Genomic DNA, 12,308 nt, shown 5'->3' with positions numbered 1-12,308 from the left:
ATATGGCTACTGCCATTTAGGAGGTATACTGATAAAGTATAAAAAGGGGTTGCTGTGTTAATATCTGATATGATATCAGCGTACATACCCTCCTAATCACGATACATAACTCGAAGACTGATGAGAACATGTCAAGCAGAATGCACACCACATGCCATTAAACACATGCCACGTGCCTGTCTCGTAACCTTTCCTCAGTGCGAGAGATAACAGCAATACTGCATGATCATAGGCGATCTTGCAACATGAAGGAATCATTTGTGCTCCAAAAATAGCCATCATGTATTGGTGCAAACCTTTTCATCTTGTTCATTCATGACTTCAAAACCTGATTGTCATTTCGCATGAAGCATGTTCTATCGGTTACCACTTTCCTGGCTCATATACACAATCCAGTGGATGTTGGCCTTTGAGCGTTTGCTGATTGATGGCACCAAAGAGGGGCATCAGGTAAATCATTTTCTGACCTTCGGTTTCTACTCATTGATTCGGGATTCGGATCATCTCCCAAGCCCTTTTTCTCGCGTCCATGATTTTACGGCAAAGCAGGAGATGGGAATTGGGGTTGATGGGTGAGGGCAATAAGTTCATGGTTCAGAGCGAAGAGTCAAGGGATTAAGGAGGAAGGAGAAATAAGGAAGAGACGAGAGGATTCGTCGAAGGCGAAGAAATTAGGAACACACCAAGCACCGCACGGATGTTTCGGGTCAAAATGCATTCGCTGATTGTTTTTTTCTCTCATGATGTTCACCGCATTCGATCTCCTCCATAAAGCCTTCTTTCCCGATCAGCATTCAGCAGTCTGTCTCCTCTCATTACAGCACTCTCCCGTCTGCCTCATTATAGTCTACGGCGGGCTGCATACGTCAGCTTCTACTCATCTCTCCTGTTATTGACCCTCAGCAAATGCAGCAGCCATTGCTGAAAGATGGCCAATTGGCTGCGGCCTGAGAAGGGTCTGCGCCGGCAACGATGCTCGGGCGTCCAGCTCGTCCTCTATCCGTCCTCTTCTTCCGCTGATGGCTTGGGACTTGAACTATGCTGATGCAGCCGCACTTTGTCACCATCAGAGCCACCATTCGGAAACTGGACTTCTCCTCATTCGGCACCACTGGTCCTTTGCACCCCACCAGAATTGCTTCTCTTTGTTCACCGTCAACACCATGCAGCCCATCCACAAACAACAAAGGGGTCCAGACTTTTATCAAGTGCTGGCACCCTTCGGATTCCAAGATCAACTGGTTCCACGTCTAATTCCATGTTCCGTGTGTATCCAACACACGGCCACAATGCTGAGAAAATATACACACACAACCTGATTAACCCGTCTTGTATCTATACCCTTATCAGCTGTATGTAAACATACTCGTCGTGTGCTCTTTCCCACACCTTCACCATCTGGACACGTTATACCTCGATCTGCTTCACACAAGACATTCATTACGCACTTGCGGGCTTCGTACTAACGCTACAGATTATGCCTTCTCAAGAGCCAGGCGACCTTGCTCTACTGTCGAGTGATCAATTGCTGATCGCCTTTCGCAAATTACTTTTGAGACAAGTCAGTTTACACAAACAAACACATACACAGAAAGGGGGTCAGCTTCTAGCTCTTTTCTGTTTATTTTGTCCAAGATGGAAAGGCTAGACAGAGAGGCTCCAAGAGCCTTCAACTTATCTCTCGTCTGATGGATGGGCAAAAGACCGTGAAATCACGAAGGGATCATCACCCGTTCAAGGCACCCTTCCATCTCACGAGCAAGCCTTGGCCGTGATCTGGGAAAGATATTTAAGGTGATCGACCTCTCTATATCCTCTTTCCCTATCTTTCTACAGGACTCTAACTCTTAGGCTTCCGATTTAGGTCAATATCAGCAATAGACAAGAGAGAGGACCGTTACAAATTCAGTTGACAAAACCATAATGGCATTCGCTCATCCTGAGTATCTCGTCCCATCTGTCATCGCTTTGGTTTTGGCTCTTTACCCGTTACCATGGCATTTGCGTACAGGTAACATTGCGACGTTGTCTATGATCTTTTGGATGACCTTGCTGAACATTGTGCACATTGTCAATTGTAAGTGGTATCGTGAAGGGGCGGTGATCATAGCTAACCATAAGTTCATTTACAGGTATTGTATGGGTTGATAGCTCTGCGCCGAGAGCGAACTGGTGGGGCGATATTAGTACTCTAATCATAGGTAGGTTCTATCCTTCCTTTCCTACTTGTGCTTATGGCATCACTGAATATACTCAGTGACGTACAATTATGCTCTTCCAACTGCCCATCTCGTCCTCGCTAAACAGCTCGAATCCTTTACATCTTTGCGGCCCCATTCCCCCCTATATGATTCTTCCGCTCGCAAGCGCCACCGCATTTTCGATATCTCAGTCACCATCGGCGCTCCCGTCGTTGGTTATCTGATACACTTGAGTAATATGGACAGAAGATTCTACATTGTAGAGCGGTTGGGACCTCAAGCTGCAACGTACTGGAACGCTTGGGGTGTTATCTGGATGGCTATCGTCCCTATCTTGATTGCCGTTACTGTGGTTGTATACACCAGTGAGCAGTCTCCGCTCGTGAGATTTGTGAAATGTGGCTCACAAATATTTAGTCATGGCTCTTGTTAACATCTACCTTCGTAGACAACAGATGCTCTCACTTATTGCTTCTGATGCCTCAGTCAATCGAGACCAGTTTTACCGTCTCATGTTCCTCACCATATCTGAAGTGGGCACTTGCGGTCTTCGGGCCATTTTCAACCTCATGTCTTTCCAGAACGGACCTCAACCCATGGGTCATAGGGGTGCCCCTTTCCATAACTTGACCAAAATTGAGAGTATCGAATGGTCATCTACAACGACTAGCGGGAGGTTGACATTGCATCTTTCTTTTTTCACCGTGGTTGCCTGCAGCTATGTTTTTTTCATGTGCTTCGCCACTAGTGAGTCTATCCCTTACCCACCAAACGAGTGTCGACTTATGAGAGATAGGCACCGAGACCAAACGCTTCTACTCCAATGTAGTCCGCAAAATTTTCCCCTGCATACCCGAATCCCGTACCTCCCGTATTCACAAGTTGGGTTCCGTCGACACTGGCATGTCGCGCTCCAACGCCACTGGTACCTATTCCTCTGCTACCACTGGCCCTATCTCTCCCACGACCCCTAAAGACATGGATATTTCTTTGGAAGAGATGCTCCATGCACCAGCGTTGGGCAAAAATGGTCACTGGGCCATCAGCAGGGGTTTGAACAGGGTTGGGCTTGCGCCTAGCGTGACAACGCAAGAGAGCAAGTATGAAGAGGAAACAGCGGATGCGTTGTATTTACCATCCATGGCGGCTGAAGAGAAGACTAGCTCATCAATGGTTTAAAATGTCCATTTGTTGGGACCGACCTGTAGGTAACTTCTGTGGACTTTTGTGCATTATAATCCTCGCCAATAGATTTTTGGTTGTCAGTTATACTTTTTTTATCTTGCATGTGTACCCTGCCCTTTATGCGAAATATGTCAACGGTCCCGGACATGACAATAGAGTGATTAGTAGTGTCGATCTTTGGAATATTTGTCATCCCATCTCGAGCGATAATGATGTATGTTTACATGTTTTCCCCTTAATGCTATTGGCCTCTTTCAATGGCAAACAATTTGTATCTGTCTTCATCATAAGATTGTCATCGTAAGGCCCCTTTCCTTATCTACTGCTGCCAGGAAGGCGGTTGCACTCCATGTGCGTCCGTGTCGGTTCAGCCGGCAGAGCACAGTAGAATCCTATGAACCAATAAGTTTGAAGACTAGCAAAATTGAAAGTAAATTGTTTCAACGCACCGAGAGCCTGCATACTCTTAAAAAGAGCAGCGCTATGCATAGCAACCTTGACGCAGCTTTTTCCTCCGTTAGGTGTTAATCGGCAAAGCTCGGTGTCTGCTTGATCCTCATTCCTTCTTGAGTCAAAAAAGTACTTGGCAGCGGGAGCCTCCTACATTGCGACATTTCATCCAGTTAGATATATATCTAGCAATAACCATAGATAGATACTGACCTGGATGAACTGTGCAACAGTCTTATGCTGGTCTGGTGGAGGGGCATTGACTGACGCGTCGGAACGTGGTTTGGGAATGTCGTTGTTGACAGGGACAACAGATGAGGACGTGAAAAAATCGAAGAAACCCATTGCGAATCACGTCAAGGATGGCTTGTTGAAAGTTGCAGTTGCAAATATAGATGTAAGTGCCACTTCTTTGGGACTAAGAGCGAACGAACGTAGATGGTGAGCACTACATGGAAGAAGTTGCCGAATGACGTATGGGGGCTTCCGGCGGCAGCTTGGAGATCTGGACACCGATGAAAAGCCAGTAGTGGCCTGCCTAATCAACTTATTAATTTGTTATTTTTGTCTTGTTAGGCAGCCATCTTCTTCTTGCTTGGTCAGCTTTCCCTTGCCTTACGCGAGAACTCTCAAGGGTGGAGAACCCCCAGGCGATGGACGCGTTTTTGCCCCTGAAAGACCAAAGACAAAATTACCATATCGGGTTATCGATACCCACGCTCTTCTTCCGATGAGTGTGCGCCGACGTTAGTCCATCCCCACGCACGCAGTATATATAAACAATCCTAGTCAGACTTCACTTTCCGTTGTCCCATCCCAACTCGTCACTAGTTTCTATCCGTCACTAATCGCATCTAAGCCATACATAATGTAAGAAACGAGTTTGGCTTTTGTAAGCTGACACTTCTTCAGGTCTGACGTCAAGAAGCCTGTCATCATTGTTGCCTTCTACTCTACCTACGGGCACATCTCTACTCTGGCTGAGGAGGTCATCAAGGGTGTCGAATCTACTGGCGCTATCGTTAAGCCTTATTTCATGTGAGTATTCAGGCTCTGCTGATGGGACAACTCAAACTAACAGTGTTTTAGCCAAGAGACCCTCTCTGCTGAAGTCCTTGAAAAGGTCCGTTCAATGACATGCCTGTCATTCACTTTGTGTACGTCGTACTGACGGCGTCTTCATAGATGTACGCTGGCTCTTCTTTGAAGCCCAAGTACCCTATCATTACCCCCAACGACCTTGTTGAGGCCGACGGTATCATCTTTGGTGCCCCTACTCGGTACGGCCGGCTCCCCGCTCAGGTCTCTGCGTTCTTCGACCAAACCGGTGGTCTCTGGGCCAAGGGCGCCCTGGTTGGCAAATTTGTCAGTTAACCAGCCATAAAAGCAGTTGCGGCGCACAAAGTTGATACGCTTGCATAGGTTTCCCTCTTCACCTCTGCTGCCGGTCAGCATTCTGGTCACGAAGTATGTGGTTTTTTTCTTTCTATCATTCTCTTTGTCCTTTAACACCTCTATACCCATATTCTCTTTCAATTTGCCTCAATCGCTCTCTTTGCACATCATTTATGTCTGGGCGCATGTCGCTAACTTCGCTTGATTACAGTCCACTGCCATCTCCAGCTTCCCCTTCTTCGCTCACCAGGGCCTCGTATATGTCCCCATTGGCTACTCTGAGCCCTCTGTTGGTAACATTGACGAGGTTTCCGGCGGGTCTCCGTATGGAAGCTCTACAGTGGCTGCCTCGGACGGCCACTTGCAGCCCACTGCTAAGGACCTCAGAATCGCCGCCCACCAGGGCAAGGTGTGTAGCGTCACAGTGTGAAGGAAGACTAGATATGAAAACTGACATGATATCATAGTACTTTGCCGACTTTGTTGGCACCTATGTCAGGGGCAAGGCCGTTGCTTAAATAGTTGACTTTAGAACTGTGTAAAGAAGTATGAAAATAACATGCATTTATGAATGCAGCGTTGATACGAAATGAGGTGAATAACCATAAGTGGAGTGGTGCAACATCTCCGTTGTCTACTGAAGGCATCATCGAATGGCATACTGCTATACTCGTACTGTTTAATAATTGATATTCATGTGTTTCGTTGGTAAGCATTTCCAGTGTCTTTGGCTTGCGAATAGAAATGGTTTCGGCGAAATGTTGTATGCATACAAACATAGTGGTCAGTAAACTCGGTGCTACAAGAAGCCTCCATCGGAACCTGACCGGGGGACGACGCGTTATTATCAGACGTGACTGACGCAATGTCGCCCGCCTCTCAGTCGTCACTCGCTCAGCTTCGTCGTCGCTTGATTTTTCATTCGTTTACAACTTCAGTTCCGTTCATACACTTTTGTATAAGCTGCTCGCTTGTCTACCATTATGGCAGAGCCACGGGCTTCCACTGACGAAGGTCTGTCAACCAGATTTCCCTCTGAGACCCGTGACTGTCTGACGTCCCCTGCTAGAGAGCGCCCCTCTCCTCAATTCTCAAACCCACGCAACAACAGCTTCAGCCTTTTCTCGCCCCAAAACAACCAGAGAAAAGGCCCTTGCGTCTATTGCTGTCCTTTTCTTACTTTTGGCCAGTCTCTTCATTGGTCTCTTTGCTGGTGCTGAAGCCTCTTTCAAGAAGGAGAAGGGCAAGCACAACAGCGGTGGCGGCGGTGGCCCCGGCTGGGGAACGGTGACCGAAACCAAGACTGATACCCAAACTGAGACTGCTACGGCGACTACTACTCATATTGGTCAGCCTACGGGGACTCCTGCACCTGTAAGATTCCCAGTGTCCAGCATCCTATGCGCCGATACTGACTTCTCATAGTCCATCTGCCTCACCCCCGAATGTGTTAAACTTGCTGCTTCTATCCTTTCGGCCCTCAACACTTCTGCAGATCCTTGCGACGATTTCTACCAGTTTGCCGTTGGTGGCTGGCAGGAATCCAACTCTATTCCTGAGGATCGAGGCTTGTACGGCGCCTTTAACGAAGTTTCGGACAACAATAAAAAGTTGATCCTCAAAGTGCTCGGCTCTATTCCGGATGAGAAGCCTGGGAATGATGCTACTGTCGATGAGAGGAATCTCGCCAAGCTCAAGGCTGTTTACACCAGCTGCATGGACATTGTACGTATTGTTATTGGATCCAGCCTGCGTCATATCTGATATGTACTCAGGACACTCTCAATGACATTGGCGAGAAACCCCTCATCGACCTTGTCGAGCATGTTCTTGATATTTTTGGCGGGTTCGATGTCTCTTCTCAAGTCGATAATGCCCTCGCAAACGCCGAGTCTTACAAAGGTGCCTACAACGAAAATTACAAACTACCAGACGAGCTTATTGCTGCCGCTGCAAAGGGTGAAGAAATCAAAGGCAACAAGAAGGTTACCTTAACCCCTGGTGCTGAGAAAGAGAAAGTGGAATTCGAAGTCACTCTTAACGAGGTCGATGCGGAGAGGAGACACAAGCTTACCAAGACACTTGCCTGGCTCCATTCTCGAGGTAAGTATTTTTTTTTTATCACAGATCTCTCGATTCTGACACTATCACAGGTGTTCAAGGCCTAATCAACTTTGCGATTGAGGGTGATGCTGGAGGTGAAGACTCTCAAATCCAAAGTCTTTGGCTCTACCAGGCCGCAGGCGGTCTTCCTTCGAAGGAGTACTATGACGAAGCTCCTATTCTTGACCTGTATCACTCTGTCATCCACGATATCCTCATCGAGCTAGCCCAGCACACTTCTGCCGAAATGGAGAAGCGTGGATGGGTGGAAGATCTTGTCGCTCTGGAAGAAGAGTTGATTCGCGATGAGGCATGGCCTTGGCCCTGGCCAGGGAAGGGCGACGATGATGAAGGTGACGACCGCCGTCGCCCTCCTTCCCAGGAGCCCGTCGACAAGAGGATGGATAAGCTCGCCAGTCAGGTATTGAAATTTGAAAAAGATCTCGTCAAGGCCGGCGCGGACCCTGAATACCTGTTCAATCCTCACTACGCTTATAATCCCTACTCTACATCTGCTGTTTCCGATGCGCTCCCCTTCCTTGATATCCCCGCATATCTCTCTGCCTTTGCTCCCAGGACTTTCCCTGAGAACATTACTGTGACATACCCTCCGTATCTCAAGGCTGTCACGAACTTGGTTGAACAAACGCCCGACGAGGTTCTGTCTGGTTACTTTGTCACTCGTCTTGCCTTGACTTACGCGGACGCTCTTGGACCCAAGACTGAGGTAAAGAAGAGTGTCAGAAGGCTGCAAGAGGTTCTGAAGGGTATTAAGCCAGGTACTGAAGAGAACCGACAGGATGTTTGCTTGGCCTGGGTTGACGATATCGTTGGTTTCATTGCCGGTCGTGAATTTGTCCGCGAAGCCTTCTCACCTGAGGCCAAATCTGAGGGTGAGCGCATCATCCGATCCATTGTTTCTGCCTTCCACGAAAAACTTCCTCACATCTCATGGATGGACAAGGAGTCTGCCGCTGCTGCGCAGAAGAAGGCGGAGGCTATCATCCCCAAGGTTGGATACCCTCTCTTGCCAGACACTACCAAGCCTGAGAGCTTGGAGGCTTGGTATGCTAGGGTAAGCATAGATAAGGAGGACTTCTTCGGCAATGTGCTCCGGTCTACCTTGGTGGAAGAGTCTAGAGTTTGGTTGGGCTTGGGTAAGAGAAGGAGTAGAGACTCTTGGGAGGTGGGTTTTTGGTTTAGCTATTGAAGACCATTGCTAATGAATAATGTAGATGTACCCTCAGAGTAAGTCCTGACTGCACATTTTCGTGGTACCAACTGATTTCCGCTTCTAGCCGTCAACGCCTATTACTCCCCTCCTGATGGTGAAATTGTTTTCCCGGCCGGTATTCTTCAACCCCCCTTCTACTCTCTTTCTTGGCCTGCACACTTGCGATACGGCGCTTTTGGAGCTGTTGCTGCTCATGAGCTGACTCATGCCTTTGACAACTCCGGATCTCAGTACGATGAGAAAGGTTAGTCCAATCTTTTGCCCATGGGTATGGATATGGATGCTGATGAGCATGGGCAGGACGATTGAGGGACTGGTGGACTAAAAAGACTGTAGAGGACTTTGAAAAGCGTGCACAATGTGTTGCCAGGCAGTACTCCAAGTACTGGGTATATGATGCCGAGGGTAACAAGGTGTTTGTGAACGGCAATGTGAGTGGTTTGAACAGGGGAGACGCCGTTTACTGACCCATAGTATCCTGTAGCTCACCAACGGAGAGGGTACGTCGCAATTCTACCCACTCAATATTAAGCTAATGTGCCTATAGACATTGCCGACTCTGGTCTTGCGCAGGCTTACGCTGCATGGAAGACCTCTGTCTCTGACGGCCCCTCATCTGAACGGCTCCCCGGTCTTGATTACTCCGATGACCAGCTCTTCTTCCTCGCGTTTGCGCGTGTCTGGGCTCAACTTATTCGACCTGCCACCGCCGTCTCAAGGATTAGAACCGATCCTCATTCTCCTCCTTATTGGAGGGTTATGGGTACGTTGAGGAACTTGGAGGCGTTCCATCAGGCTTGGGGTTGCAAAACAGGCAGTCGTGTAAGTACTTCCATATATCATAACGGACCGGCGCTTACGGAGCACAGATGAACCCTCCTAAGGAGGAACAGTGCGAGCTATGGTAAGAACGGATAACATAGTAAATTAACGAGTTCCATTTGAATGTATCGAGTATACCAGAAGACCTATATATATTGCTAAGCTCACCGCTTACATCTAGACCGAAGGCTGATCATGGCGCACTGACCACCGCTTCACCACTAGCGCGTTTGATTTTGGTACCATCAGGTGAAGTCATCTTCCTTTGTGACAGGATAAAACCCTACCGTGGCTTTCCATAACTTTCATTCTTCTTCCTTCTTCCTTCTTTCCATCCCATTTGATATTTTCATCCCTATAAGTATCGCCATTATGCCCCTCAAGAGGAGGGGTTCCGCAAAGAATAAGAAGACGCAAAGGAAGTCTCGTCAGCCATCATCGGAATCTCCTGTCCTCGAAAACGACCCCACTCTAACTCCAAATATCCCTCCAAATACACTCGCCACTCCTTCGGCTGAGCCTGCTCAGACAGTGCAGCCTCTTGAGTTGACTCCTGTCCGAGATCAAGGCCATCGGGTCGAACATGATAAGCATGCTATGCGCTCTCACTCCCAGCCCTCATTGCAGCTCACCCCCGCCGAACCTGGTACCCCCCCTTCAATCGCTTCTTCCGCCCTCCCAGCTCTTTCTTTTACTCACACTCAACCGCACCAAGACAGTTCATTGTCGGAGACCACCCAAACCCCGCTTCAGTCGCGCAACTTCGTCAGCTCCTCAAAGTCACCCAAGGAAATCGATAATGTCGTCAACCTGTTCGAACCCAGCCCTGTCCCATTCGACCCTTCTAGCATATTCAATAAGGGCATCAGCTCGGAAGATGTAGAGAATATGCTCATGGATGAGTACAAGGCTCGAATCAAACTGCACGAAGAAAAAATGAAAGCAAATGGGCAGAAGACAATGAAGAACCAATATGACTCAGCTGTCCTGAGACCAGGGGGCATTATACTAGACGATTACGGCCAGAACCATCATCTTCATGTCCGTCATGGGCCTCTACCGCCTTCTTCGGAGGAGATGTCTGGATTGGAAGTTGTCCCAAGGCAACGAAACCCTTCGGACCGTCTGCATGCCTCTTATGAATCTAGGGGAATACTCACACCAAGAGGTGTGGAAGGAGAGACAACGTCAGACAAAACGCCCACCTCTTTATTTCACCTTGAATTTGGAGGAGACCTGAAATCTGAAAACGGTGTGATAAGCGAAAGAAAGAAAAAGAAGAATGCCAAGAAGAAGGAAAGAGAGAAAGAAAAGAAGAAGGAGAAGCAAGCTGCTTCTGCGTACCAGGAAGAGCCATTAGGACAGGATGAAGAAGAAGGCGTGCTCCAGATGGCGGTAAAGGAAGATGTTGGGTGGCCTGCCATCAAAGGAATGGTAGAAACTTTTTCGGAGGCTGCTGAAGGTGCCCTATTCAGTCCCAGTGTCGAATCGGCCACAACGTACGAAAAGATTACAACTCCCCTAAGCGCTCATGAAGAAAGGCTTCCAACTCCACCGCCAACTAATGAAGATGAGGCCACGAGGCCTGAGAGTGAGTTGATGGCCATCATAAAAGTCTCTGTGCTGACGAGTCAATCCAGAGGAGCTTGTACCTGAGCAACAGGTCAAAAATAAAATCGTCATAACCATCACCAACTTTGAAAACTCTGTTGAGGACGACCTCGCCGCATTTGCTGCCAATCTTTCATACGAGTATTCAACCGGTACACCCACAACTCCTTTGAGCGTTCCCGCTTCCCCTGATGAGATTTCAAAGAGGAAGTTCGGATCTACCGCCGGTAAAATCAGAACGTTTGCTCCTTTCGACGACTCAGCTTATGTGGTGGGCGCGGACGATCAGACTGACCAAAAGCGAGAAGATGAGACTCCAGCCTCTCAAGAAGGTCTGACTGTGATAGAGGAATGTGATGAGGAGTCGCTGGAGGAGTCTAGGCGAAAAGATCTTCAGACTATCCCCGAAGCTCGAGAATCGCAATCTGCCAGACCTGCAGGGGAAGCAAAGGATCCAACAGTTGACAGCCGAGGTTCGCCCAAGGTTGAGTCTACCGGTCCCGATAGGAATAGCCTTAGGACTTCGCCCATGATCAGAGAGCAGCCGAGCACTATCTATCGCATTCCTTCCGAGCTTTCAAACTCTCGTCGTAATTCTGACGCTGTTATAGCGTCACCCACTTCTCAAGATTTCAATCAACCTGAGGGCAATCATCCTTCTTCCCCCACGAGGCCAATTTTCTTAGTGGAAAGAAGAGATCAGCCAGTCAGGGTGGAATCCAAGTATGATAATACACCTAGGCCTGTTGTTTTGGAAAGAACGATGTCTACTCCCTTGCCGCTTGAAGCTCCTCCGTACAACGATTATCAACAAGATCGGTTAACCTCAGCTTCTCTGCGGCGCAATAACTCTTGGGGCACAGGTCGTCCTCGGCAGACGTATTCGGTCCAGTCTTCTCCTGAAAAGCAGAAGTCGCGACCTTTGCCTGGTTACCAGCACATGGTCGAGATCCCTTCCTTCAATTCGGGTAGGCCTCACTCCAACCTCGTGTTTCAATCTTCTTCGATGAATACTGGCCTCAACTTCTCAAAGCCAGTTTCTCCCCCAACATCTCCCGAGAAAGCAAGGATGGGCCCATTACCCCAGTCATTCCCACTTGACCAGTCTTGGACCATGTATTACTCCGACACATCCGAGAAAGGACAACATAAACATCGTTTGCACCTCCAGAGCGCTCACGAATACAACTCTGGCCTTGTCACCATCTTCAACGCATCTGATCTTGAGGAGTTCTTTGGAGGGTGGAAGGCGTTGCGGCGGGCTATCGCGGAAATAAAAGGAAGAGAGGTTGAGCCGAAGGGTATGT

General features: G+C 48.4%; 6 protein-coding genes and 2 non-coding genes; 5 read left to right on the top strand and 3 right to left on the bottom strand.

Moving 5' to 3' along the window:
- Positions 1 to 315: 315 nt before the first annotated feature.
- CNAG_12190 lies at positions 316 to 643 on the bottom strand. Its single transcript, XR_001045490.1, has one exon. It is a non-coding gene; the product is annotated as a hypothetical RNA (non-coding RNA).
- CNAG_12189 lies at positions 343 to 689 on the top strand. Its single transcript, XR_001045489.1, has 2 exons — positions 343 to 450; positions 513 to 689. It is a non-coding gene; the product is annotated as a hypothetical RNA (non-coding RNA).
- A 61-nt stretch (positions 690 to 750) lies between these two features.
- Positions 751 to 3,623, top strand: CNAG_03938 (pheromone a factor receptor). XM_012192171.1 has 6 exons: positions 751 to 1,794; positions 1,865 to 2,077; positions 2,133 to 2,201; positions 2,258 to 2,566; positions 2,619 to 2,948; positions 2,998 to 3,623. Exons 2-6 carry the CDS (start codon positions 1,924 to 1,926, stop codon positions 3,378 to 3,380), a joined length of 1,245 nt encoding a protein of 414 aa, XP_012047561.1. The 5' UTR covers positions 751 to 1,794; positions 1,865 to 1,923; the 3' UTR covers positions 3,381 to 3,623.
- On the bottom strand, positions 3,421 to 4,339 carry CNAG_03937 (hypothetical protein). XM_012192170.1 has 3 exons: positions 4,050 to 4,339; positions 3,836 to 3,986; positions 3,421 to 3,778 (listed from the first exon to the last, which is right to left on the bottom strand). Exons 1-3 carry the CDS (start codon positions 4,179 to 4,181, stop codon positions 3,702 to 3,704), a joined length of 360 nt encoding a protein of 119 aa, XP_012047560.1. The 5' UTR covers positions 4,182 to 4,339; the 3' UTR covers positions 3,421 to 3,701.
- A 97-nt stretch (positions 4,340 to 4,436) lies between these two features.
- CNAG_03936 (NAD(P)H:quinone oxidoreductase, type IV) lies at positions 4,437 to 5,859 on the top strand. XM_012191892.1 has 7 exons: positions 4,437 to 4,706; positions 4,749 to 4,874; positions 4,926 to 4,959; positions 5,022 to 5,201; positions 5,259 to 5,303; positions 5,443 to 5,640; positions 5,699 to 5,859. Coding segments are annotated over exons 1-7 (636 nt in total). The 5' UTR covers positions 4,437 to 4,704; the 3' UTR covers positions 5,750 to 5,859.
- A 256-nt stretch (positions 5,860 to 6,115) lies between these two features.
- On the top strand, positions 6,116 to 9,560 carry CNAG_03935 (endothelin-converting enzyme). XM_012191891.1 has 11 exons: positions 6,116 to 6,245; positions 6,301 to 6,605; positions 6,657 to 6,956; positions 7,007 to 7,334; positions 7,385 to 8,520; positions 8,570 to 8,582; positions 8,633 to 8,812; positions 8,869 to 8,999; positions 9,053 to 9,068; positions 9,116 to 9,390; positions 9,438 to 9,560. The coding sequence occupies exons 1-11, from the start codon at positions 6,215 to 6,217 to the stop codon at positions 9,474 to 9,476; spliced, it is 2,754 nt and encodes a 917-aa protein (XP_012047281.1). The 5' UTR covers positions 6,116 to 6,214; the 3' UTR covers positions 9,477 to 9,560.
- The window catches only part of CNAG_03933 (transmembrane protein), a 4,094-nt gene continuing 1,204 nt past the window's right edge, over positions 9,419 to 12,308 (bottom strand). The window contains exon 3 of the mRNA XM_012191890.1: positions 9,419 to 12,308. This exon is cut by the window's right edge and continues 810 nt beyond it. The gene's annotated coding sequence lies outside the window, so the exon portion shown is untranslated.
- CNAG_03934 (hypothetical protein) overlaps positions 9,763 to 12,308 on the top strand; it is a gene marked incomplete at its 5' end in the record, with an annotated part of 3,102 nt that continues 556 nt past the window's right edge. The window contains 2 exons of the mRNA XM_012192169.1: positions 9,763 to 10,981; positions 11,031 to 12,308. The exon at positions 11,031 to 12,308 is cut by the window's right edge and continues 146 nt beyond it. Coding sequence (XP_012047559.1) covers positions 9,763 to 10,981; positions 11,031 to 12,308 — 2,497 coding nt within the window. The remainder of the gene's footprint in view (positions 10,982 to 11,030) is intronic.

This window comes from Cryptococcus neoformans, chromosome 2 (genome assembly GCF_000149245.1).
Source record: "Cryptococcus neoformans var. grubii H99 chromosome 2, complete sequence".
Lineage (NCBI taxonomy): Eukaryota > Fungi > Basidiomycota > Tremellomycetes > Tremellales > Cryptococcaceae > Cryptococcus > Cryptococcus neoformans.
This window is presented reverse-complemented; position numbering and strand designations above follow the sequence as displayed.

Coding starts and splice junctions, on each gene's coding strand:
- CNAG_03938 (XM_012192171.1), top strand. CDS start 1,924: ATGGCATTCGCTCATCCTGAGTATCTCGTCCCATCTGTCATCGCTTTG. Junction 2,078..2,132: donor CATTGTGCACATTGTCAATT/GTAAGTGGTATC, acceptor GTTCATTTACAG/GTATTGTATGGGTTGATAGC. Junction 2,567..2,618: donor TACTGTGGTTGTATACACCA/GTGAGCAGTCTC, acceptor ACAAATATTTAG/TCATGGCTCTTGTTAACATC.
- CNAG_03937 (XM_012192170.1), bottom strand. CDS start 4,181: ATGGGTTTCTTCGATTTTTTCACGTCCTCATCTGTTGTCCCTGTCAAC. Junction 3,987..4,049: donor CTGTTGCACAGTTCATCCAG/GTCAGTATCTAT, acceptor GTCGCAATGTAG/GAGGCTCCCGCTGCCAAGTA. Junction 3,779..3,835: donor TAAGAGTATGCAGGCTCTCG/GTGCGTTGAAAC, acceptor ATTGGTTCATAG/GATTCTACTGTGCTCTGCCG.
- CNAG_03936 (XM_012191892.1), top strand. Junction 4,875..4,925: donor ATCGTTAAGCCTTATTTCAT/GTGAGTATTCAG, acceptor ACAGTGTTTTAG/CCAAGAGACCCTCTCTGCTG. Junction 5,202..5,258: donor GCGCCCTGGTTGGCAAATTT/GTCAGTTAACCA, acceptor ACGCTTGCATAG/GTTTCCCTCTTCACCTCTGC.
- CNAG_03935 (XM_012191891.1), top strand. CDS start 6,215: ATGGCAGAGCCACGGGCTTCCACTGACGAAG. Junction 6,606..6,656: donor CTACGGGGACTCCTGCACCT/GTAAGATTCCCA, acceptor GACTTCTCATAG/TCCATCTGCCTCACCCCCGA. Junction 6,957..7,006: donor ACACCAGCTGCATGGACATT/GTACGTATTGTT, acceptor ATATGTACTCAG/GACACTCTCAATGACATTGG.